This window comes from Etheostoma spectabile, chromosome 4 (genome assembly GCF_008692095.1).
Source record: "Etheostoma spectabile isolate EspeVRDwgs_2016 chromosome 4, UIUC_Espe_1.0, whole genome shotgun sequence".
Classification (NCBI taxonomy): Eukaryota; Metazoa; Chordata; class Actinopteri; order Perciformes; family Percidae; genus Etheostoma; species Etheostoma spectabile.
The window spans coordinates 29,980,291-29,990,237 of NC_045736.1; the positions used below are offsets into that span (position 1 = coordinate 29,980,291).

The 9,947-nt window shown below is 41.8% G+C and overlaps 1 protein-coding gene and 1 long non-coding RNA gene across 5 annotated transcripts in view; one reads left to right on the forward strand and one right to left on the reverse strand.

Annotated features, from left to right (window-relative positions):
- arhgef10la (Rho guanine nucleotide exchange factor (GEF) 10-like a) overlaps positions 1 to 9,947 on the forward strand; it is a 190,549-nt gene that overhangs the window by 167,011 nt on the left and 13,591 nt on the right. For all 4 annotated transcript variants that reach the window (XM_032513643.1, XM_032513642.1, XM_032513644.1 and 1 more), the window contains 2 exons: positions 1,397 to 1,554; positions 4,996 to 5,138. In XM_032513643.1, coding sequence (XP_032369534.1) covers positions 1,397 to 1,554; positions 4,996 to 5,138 — 301 coding nt within the window. The remainder of the gene's footprint in view (positions 1 to 1,396; positions 1,555 to 4,995; positions 5,139 to 9,947) is intronic.
- The window catches only part of LOC116687933 (uncharacterized), a 7,491-nt gene continuing 6,216 nt past the window's right edge, over positions 8,673 to 9,947 (reverse strand). Inside the window, exon 3 of the long non-coding RNA XR_004331663.1 lies at positions 8,673 to 8,684. This is a non-coding gene — a long non-coding RNA (uncharacterized LOC116687933). The remainder of the gene's footprint in view (positions 8,685 to 9,947) is intronic.

Sequence of the window (9,947 nt, forward strand, 5' to 3'; positions counted from 1 at the left end):
TGTAAATTGTAATTTCCCCATTGGGGATTAATAAACAAATAAAAATAAAAAAATTACATTAAAAAACCTCGGCCAGCCCCAGGCTCTTGGTAGGCGGTGTCTGGCGGGCCGGTTGGGGGGGTAATGAACTAATGAACTAAAAATAGTAGTTGCAGTAGTTCATGGCATAGCAGAGCGTAGCAGGGCATAGCAGGACGGGTAGCAGGACCACGGCGACAGCTGCAACCAGGATTTTGGATTATCACAATTGATTTATTGGAAATAATCACATAAAATAAAACGGCACAAAAGTATAGTTTGAACACAGTGGGCCTCACATGTTCTGTCTGTAAAATGATATCCTGTGGTATACTTTGTTACGGTCCCCTGAGATCTCTAGTATAGATTTGCTTGTCAATATTTCATCAAAGCAAGAAATCAGAGTTGCTACCCTCGAGGCATCAATAATGCTACTAAGATTAACAGTTTCACTTTCAAATCCAATACACCTTCTGGTCCCTTCTGTGTAAAGCCGAGGATATGTGTAATCTCAGTGTCACAGTTACTGTGAATACATTGCTTGATATTTTGGGGATTTAAAAAAAAAAATTCTTTATTAACCCCTCCCTTTGCCCTCGGGTCAAATTTGCCCCGTTTTAAAAGTTTCTGCATCAGACATTTGGGATTCTTTGATCCAAATTGTCCAAATATTACATGGATGGTTCCATTTAACGCTTCTTGCAAGCTAAACGATTATGGAATTTTGGATGTTTTATTTCCCCCCAAAATAACAAAAGACAAAAAAATGATAGAATTTCATATAAATGAGGTTTCTTGACTGTGAATTCGAAAAAGAACATAGTGTAAAACTAGTGGAAATGTATTGGTGTTAGTGATGTGTACAGTATGCTAAAAAAAAAAAGCATCAAAAAGTGATTAAAAAAGAGTTGAAAAAGCATCAGAAAATTGTTCACTTTTAGTTTGGACCTGGGAGGACAACACAAGGGTTAAAAAGGGACATTAATCCACATGAGTCCAACATGTAAATGTGGCAGATTTAGCCATACCGGCTCATTTTCATCTGCAGTCCCTATCCAGGGAATAAAGAACAAAGACAATAAAAGTACAATTTCAGCATTTTAGCACACTGGAAAGACTGTCACCTCCAATGCTGCTTAACAATTTCTTCTCAGACAGAGAAACAAACAGCGATGTGCATTTGTCATTCTTAAGGTGACAATGAGACGCAGCAAAGTTCAGATGGTATTTCAAACATGAGAAAGACAGAGTGGCTGCACATGCACAAGGCCTTGCTCCAAAGTGCACCGTTAAATCCAACTGCGTGAAAACGAAGCACTCTGTCATTTTAAACGACACTCATTCATCACGTTGGCCCGTGCTGCTTTGGTTCTTCCAGCATCCTGGTCTATGGCAGCGTGGACACTTCAGCACAATGCCTGTTGACCCTCCACAACCCGGAGGGCTGCCCCGTGCTGTGCCTGCAGCACTCCCCCCGCTTCCTGTTTGCAGGCCTGCGGAACGGGACCATGATGGTGTACGGAAGGAGTGACAACGGTAAGGCGCTTCAGAGATCGCTTTGTTTTCAGACTGATGGCTCAAGTAGAAATACAGTGGCTTGAGAAAGTTTACACACCCATGCTGAAGTCGATTTAAAAAGAGGAATAACAAAAAACATCTTCTGGAAATTGATCTTCATGCCTTTATTCAAAAACATTTGGGAAAATCTAACTGTAAGGATACCAATTTTCTTTGTGAATGAATAATTGATTTGGAAATAAATAAATGTTCAATGTATGCGGGCAGCTTTAGGCTTGACTCAGGGAAGAGGACGCCCCCCCTTCCTTGCATAGTTCCGTGGGCTGCGCCATTTCAACAACTAGGCAATTTTCACGATTGGACATGGGACACAAGCTCAGGTTGGATCACCCTGTAGCTGGCCACCTTTGATGAGGGTGTCTCGTCTTGAAAGGCCAAAACACCCCCTGATTTAAAGGTACACTACTGATGATGTGTCCCGAAATGTACATCTTCCCACATCTGAAATCCAGCTATCACGCCACTCTCAACATCAAGGCAAACCTCATGTGCATACCATCCATTGGCACAATGGACAGCTTACCATCATGTCCCATGTTTCATAATTCATCCTTAAAATACAGAGGGGTATAAGTATACACACCTCTATGTTAACTTCCCATAGAGGCAGGCACATTTTTATTTTAAAGGCCAGTTATTACATGGATCCAAGATACTATACAACCTAAAGTTCCCTTGGTCTTTGGAATTAAACTACCCCCCCCACATCATCACATACCCTTCACCATACCTAGAGATTGGCATGGTTTTATTTCAGTTAGCTCAATATCTGGTTTGATTTGCATTGAGAGATGATCTTGGGGTCGTGGGTTCAATCCCCAGACCAACAGGATAGAAAAAAAAAAAAAAATCTCATTACTTTCTCATTACCACCACTGAGGTGCCCTTGAGCAAGGCCCTTAACCCCAACATCAGGGCGTTCCTGCAAAAAGAGAGGCTGCTTCCCAGAGACCCTCCCCTGAATAAATAAAGGTTACAAAAAAATAAAAGATTCCAAACTCTGTAATACGTTTACTAAATGCTGTTTTTTATAAGCTTGTAGTTACAGTAAATGAGCCTTGTTATTGTTGAGTTTGTTCTACCAATGTGATACAAACCCAATGAGACAAACAGCGTGCACTCGTTCCACAATAAATTACATTTTTTAATCATTTTGTTGGTTATTCATAGATACGAGGTTATCCGATGTTTCATATCTATTTTTGCCATTGTAGATAGATACCGGAGCTTTTGTCTCTTAATGAAATGTGACAAGGGAAATGGACCGAAAAGGTTTTTTATAGTTAATTTTAATGGGGCTTCATCAAAAATGTTTATTTTTTTCCTACTGTGCAATAATTAGTCCAAATGAGCTTTACTGATGTCATGCATCATGAATTTATGATACAGCTATTTAGTAAAGATCTTCTGTGTTAAAAACAACATCGTTTTTTTTCATTTGGCTTAAAAAATATTAGTATTGTGTGTCATGTGGGATACACTTTCCAGTTGACCCATTTTCAAAACAATATTAATATATAAAATAATATTAATGTTAGACCTAGAGTCTTCAAACGATTGCCATGGGATTGCTTTCCGTTGGGCGCCTGGGCAGCTCACCTGGTAGAGCGGGCGCCCATTTGTAGAGGCTTAGGCTGAATCCCATTTCTCCATCTTACCCCTAACCCTTACCCCTTGTGCCAAGGGGTAAGGGGTAGGGGTGAAAACATACCCCTATGAAATGGGACACCACTTGGTTACATCACCATACAGTATGGCAACGGCCGCATGTTCGATTCCGACCTGCGGCCCTTTGCCGCATGTCTTTCCCCTCTCTCTCTCTCTCTTTCTCTCCACTTTCATGCTTCGGCTCTCCTATCAAAAACAAAGGCCTAAAATGCCCAAAGAAAACGAAGAATTTATGTCTCTTGACGCCGTACCCCCCCATTCCTACTGATTTTCAAACCCACTGTAAGTATGAAAATAACACTTCGCTATGGGGTAGATGGTGCGCCGTGTTTAGTCAGGCAGTGCAACACGGCCACGGGGGCTTAACACCATCTCAGCAGTGGTTTGCAGTGTTCACAGACAACGGGAGCACAATAGCTCCATCGCCGGGTTCTTCTTACCTGGCCACAGCATGTCAGCGTGGCTCCCCTCCCTCCTGTGCTCCTCTCTCCTCCCAAGCAGAAAGGATGATTAATTACACCAAGCTGCCGCATGCCGATTAAATATTACCATTCATGCTTTGTTAAAAAAAAGGGGGGTGGGGGGGGTGGGGGCAGGAGAAAAGCTCTGGAGGGTGCCATGACGTGTGTGCACATCTGTTGAAGATGTGTGCCCTTGACTAGTATTCTACCGTCTAAAAACAAGTCTGAAGCAGCCAGGAAATGCCAAAGCTTCAATGGAGACTTGTATCAAAAAACATATGGATACACCCAACACATTGTTCCTTAGGGAATGATGTGCTGTAGCGTTCATCAGTGAGATATGCACATCACACAAGACATCATGTCAAATGACAATTTCATATTTTAAGTTTTTGGTACAAAAAAGTCGGGTGGCCCGCTGCGTTAAAGAGGGAGATGCGGTTGTCTGGCTCAGCGCAGGGGTCCGGATGGGCATTTACAAGAGTGAATTTTGAAAAGGTGGGAAAAGGACCTTTATAACATGCCAAGCAATTAACTGTAGAAGTCAGAAGGCATTGTTAAGCTATTCTGCAATGAAAGGCAGAAATAAACAACTCAAAATGTTAATTAAATGGCTGGGTGCACTCTGTTCTCTAATTTTGCTTCATTAACGCATAGCAAAGGAAATGCTTATGTAATTCACTTTATAATGTGCTCCTGGACTCAAAAGGGAAAAAAAAAAGGTCTGCTTCCTTTTCACACTGATGAAGCAGAAAAGAGAGAGCGATACAGCGAAAGAGAGAGAGAAACTAAGTGGAAAGTAGATTAAAGTGTACACCGCCACTTATTAGCATGTGGGTGGCAAAGGTGCAAACACTGTGCGGCACAGTGCGTGGCAATTCCGATGGAAGTCTCAGTCTTTATTTGGTCAACCTGTTGTTCACACTCCCTAACATGGCTGGTTTTTTTTTTGTTCATTCCAGTGAAAGAAAACAAGCCTCCACTGTGAACCCTCTGTGCCAGTATTTGCTCAACAACGTTAAATATCTTTAAGAGAATTTTGAAAGCAAACGCCAATCTTACTTGCTGTGAAAAGTGGCAAGAATTTAATTTAAGTGCCTCGCTCAATGTGACAGTGTATAAAGAAGGGGGACATGCGTTTGGAGTTCATTAATCCAACTTGTAGGGTACCAGCGATGATAGCCAGTCATTTTAAGGCTATTTTCACATCCTTGTGATATCTTGTTTGTAGTTTTGAGCTGTGTTTTTTATTAATTTTTTTTTACTCCAGATGATTTTTGGGACCCAGACTCCCGGAGATGTGTGAGCCTGGGCTCAGAGCCGGTGCGGACCCTGTTGGTGTTAGACGACTCAGTGTGGGCAAGCTGCGGGAACTCTGTCACGGTCGTGGACATCTCCAGCCTCACCACTCAGGTAAACGAATCCGTGCTTTTTGAACCTCATGGTGTCCTCGGGTCAAAATTGACCCGTTTTCAGTTTTTTTATCACAAAACACGGGCCTTCAAAATAAGAGCTGAAAATGTCAGCGTTAGAAATATCAAATAACTTTGGAAAAAACATCAAAAAAAGCATCCACAATATTGAAAAAGTGACAGAAATGTCAGAAAAAGCAATAATAGTGTTTTTCATGGTTGACGTGAAGACAAAAAAACTTCTATCTAGGCAAATTACAGAATTATCCATTATATATTTTATTCCTCCTCGAAGGGGAGCAGAATGAGAAGAACAGAACAGTTGAAGTGATTGTTGATACATGTACAGGGCTCTTCACTGTGCATAGTATTAGCCCAGGGCTACTCTCAGCCTCTTTCCAAACAGACATTGTTAGCCAAGGGTTTACTTAAGCTCAGGGCTATACAATTCACACTGCGCTCCTACTAGCCCGGGGTTAAAGGTTTTTTGGAACACGTGACTAATGTTTGCCAGAATGACGCGTGACTGACTACTCCTCAACAGCAAGCAGCAAGGTTAAAATGGTCGCCATTAGCGAGGCTTTTTCTATAAGAAGCCCTCACGCTAATTATCTCCTCTATTGGAAAACAAGGCACTGCACTTTTCTTAGCTTTTAGCTAGATTGGGAATTTGAATAAGCCTGAGATGGTTTAAAAGCTACTGGCAGGTTGGAGGACGTCCCCCAAATCAATGCCAACCGTTGGAAGCATGTGAACGGAGAATGCCTAAACTATCACCGATGATGTGACCAAGAAGTCGTGAAATTGGACAACAAAAACGTGTTCATTTCACACTGGCAACTTTTTCAGTCAATTTTCAGGTGATAGCCCCGAGGTTTGTTGGGGAGCAGGGCCAGCAAGCCCCGGGCTAAAGTCGGGAATAGCCTGCTTGGAACGTGCCAGTGTAAATGCTTTCTTAGCCTGGAGCTAACTGCCCCCTTAGCCTTGGGCTTAGCTCGGGGCTAATTGCAATATGAAGAGCCCTATACTGTTGCTCATTATCATCAGATTATTATAATGGTGTATGGCACAATTGTCCTGAAATCTGTAAGGAAAAGCATTATTTTGAGGTGGACTGAATGTCTTATTTAATTAATTAAATGTACAGCATACTATTTTAACAACCTAAGCGCATGGTAGGAATGCACTTTTGCTAATTTAACGGCAGGAAAAAAGGTCCGTGCGCCAGGCACATGGTTCAAAAAGTGTCTTCAATAATCATAGGTGTGTTTTGGGCGTAACGTGCAATCAACCAATCAGAGTGTGGATTCTCCCATTCCCTTTTAAAAGCCAGGCACGTTTTTACCTTGGCGCATTGCTAATATGAAGGGCGGATTTGCCAAAACGCTATGAGGTGAAGCAGGCCTTAAAATAACAATGAAATGCTACGCTATTGAATTTAGACCAGGTTTTGGTTGGTCAATGGCGCCATCACTTTCCGCTGCCTCAAGATAAGCAATACGCCAAGAATGCACCTGAACACACCTCCCTGTAAGACCAGCACGCCCATGGGCGCAAAGATGGCTGCAGGTGCATTTGCTTTTAAATGACGGCAACTACGTCGGTCTTACACTAGCCCCTCTTGCGTCGGGCGCCCTATATCTTTCTGCTTATCCAGTTGTCATAACAACCAGTCTGGTCGACCCTTTACAAATGTTATTTTATTTTCCGGTTCTGTTTTTGCATTGTTTGGGAACTTTGTCTATATCTATTCGATATTGAAACACGTGTTCTGTTCATTTTCTGGTTATGTACTGTCTATAGTATTTTTTTGGACAGTTTTTGAATAAGATTTGTTTTGCCTGAAATAACTGCAACTGCATGGACACATGGGAAACAGTGCCAACAAATATATCCATATAGGTTAAATATAATTTCCTCACATTTAAATAGTTGTTTTAAAGCAAAAAGGCAAAAAAAACCTATGAAGATTATAATATTAAGCAATTTAAGAGCTCTCGTTTGAAAGGATTGTCTAACCAGTTAGATAATGAGCTTCAAGAAAATGGGTCACATTTCTTCCATACTTACAAGGTCAACTCCACCCACCTGAGAGCTGATAAATAGTCTGTCTTCACCAAAACATGGTTTTCAAGACCTACCTGGATGAATTGAGAGATGAAACTGCGAGACAAGGCGCTTTACTTTGTTAGTTCAGCGTTTGCATTCAAGGAAATATTCCCCTCCTTTCATTTTTTCTGAAAAAGATGTATGCGCGCAGCCGGAGAGAGCCAGCATTGGAACCTGCGATGTCATCAAGATTTACTGCCTGGTGCTGCGGCATGGACAACGGATCCAACTCTTTGTAGAGTCATGCAATGTGTTTTTTTAGAGCTCTCACACAGAAATAAGCTTCATTTAGCTGGACTTATGGTACGGGAATGTACAGACATTATCTCCACCAGATCATCCTGGGTGTTGTCTTTGTCATGCTTTCCATTTCGGTGTAAGGTGTTTATCCGCACGGTGTGTCATTAGAGCGGCACGGAGGGGGGGGTGCCTCCTCCGCCTGTGGTAGACAGTAATGAATGACGGAAAACAAAGTCTTCTGGGCAATGTTAATGGGAGTGTGCGTAGCGGTGTAAAATGGGTAGAAGTGCTTTTGTTGAAAAAGGAGCATGTGTGCTAATCAAGTTTACCTATATATGCACACATACAGTATGTCTGGTGAATTTGAACAGCCACACAAACTAAGACATTAATATTAAACGAAATGAATGCCCTACCACCCACGTCATATTTTTCCATTTTCAATGTAAATGAGCTCCATTTCCACGGGGAAAAAACAGAGGAGGATGACCCCATGCCACACGCAAAAAAAAGCAGATAAACAACATTCATCGAAGTAGCAAACACTTCTTAAATCATGTAAAGGACAAGTTTTCATTCTCTTAAAAGTTGCAAGAAATGAGCTGCCAAATGTGAACATTCAATACAGACCCAGGTACTTACTGAGTCTGCCTCGGGATCCTTATAATCAGCAGAGAGCCGAGCAAAGGATGTCTTCTTTCTCCAGCCCAGTCCTCCAGAGACCCCGGCTTAATCAGCTGACTGGCCACGCAGCGGAGGCCCGGTTCTGGTTCACTGTATCTCCCACAGAGCCTAACGGGTCAGCTCTGGTTACTTCTTTGCCAACCTTGTCTTCCTCACTAATATGTACTCAAGAGGACTGCGGTGCATTTCCAGGATCTGAAGGAGCAGTACTTTGGCACCTGTAGCTAGCTAGAGGGTTGTTTTCCCCCCGCGGATGTTCACCACTTTGTTAGATTTGCTGCACTTTTGAATCATTTATCCGCGACTTTGCTGGACACCGCAGCCCGTCTCGTTCGGCCCCTGCGGATCGTCGCAACCTACTGCTTGATTCAGTCTCTTTTGAAATCTTCCCTGTCAATTTTAATGAACCGCCTGTGTGTTTTTCAATGCTGAAAACATTGTGAACTATGCCTACATTTCACTTAAAGGTCCCATGAATTGGCTTTAAAGGTGGACATTTATTTAATTAGTGATGCTGTTGTTAGTTATTATGTATTTTTGATTATAGGACACAGGAAAAAAGCAGAATGTTATGTTAAAATAATGGATAACGGAACAATAAACCGGCTTACACAAGAAGTACATCACAGAATATTTTTGATAATTGATTACATATTGATTCATTTTTCATGACAGTGTTATTTAGATATAACCTTTTCAGTCTTTTTTTAGCGCCTCAGCATGCCCAGCAGTCTGTTCAGGACAACTTTTTTTTTCTTTTTTTTTAAATCATGTGTCACAATTTCAAATGACACGGCCTGCTCTTTTTGGAGTAGCGCTAGATAATATGTGGTTATATTTAATGTGTGATATTGAAATCGTGTGGTTGAAATTGCCTGCAACAGAAGGATCATCACCACTTAAGTGTGCGTGTGTGTGTGTGTGTGTGTGTGTGTGTGTGTCCTATCCAGTTGGGATACGTGGAAATGATAGTGCTGACAAAGCCTCAGCAATTTTAATGTTTATCATCTCAGTTTTGCGTGCAAGCATGCTAATATTTGCTAATATATTCTAAAGACGGCGCACATTTTAATTATTTTTGCAAGTAGTTGGTCATAAAGAAAAAGTGTTGGACAAAACTACTTTTACCCTAATGATGGTACGAGATGTCAGGGAATGAGCAAAGTTTATTACATTTAATCTGGAATGTTAATACCATATTTCATGGCAATCCATCCAGTAGTTGTTTAGATCCTCGCTAATGGTAGCTCCAATTTGTCTCATGAGTGTATTTAGAGCAAGTCAGTCAGGTCAACAACAAAAAAACAAAACTTCCCTCAGTCCAAAAAGCACTATCACTACTTGTTTTCTCCCAAAGTTTTCTATTGGCATGTTCTGAGCACACCTTGCTAGCATATAGTCCATATAGTCTAGATCAGTGGTTCTTAACCTGGGTTCGATCGAACCCCAGGGGTTCGGTGAGTCAGTCTCAGGGGTTCGGCGGAGGTCAAGACACACACCCGACTCATATGATTCGTGATGACACGCCCCGCTTGGCCATCATCAGAAGGGTTCGGCGAACGCGCATATGAAACTGGTGGGGTTCAGTACCTCCAACAAGGTTAAGAACCACTGGTCTAGATATAGTCTATATCCTCAATGTTTCACTTCCAGGATTGGAAATTCTGATAGATGCATGTATTTTTCGCAGATGTCAGAGTACTTCCGCTTCCTTTGTGTTGGAATTCCAAACTCTGGTGGATTTATGTGGACTATGGTTACCTGGTCCTCAGATCTC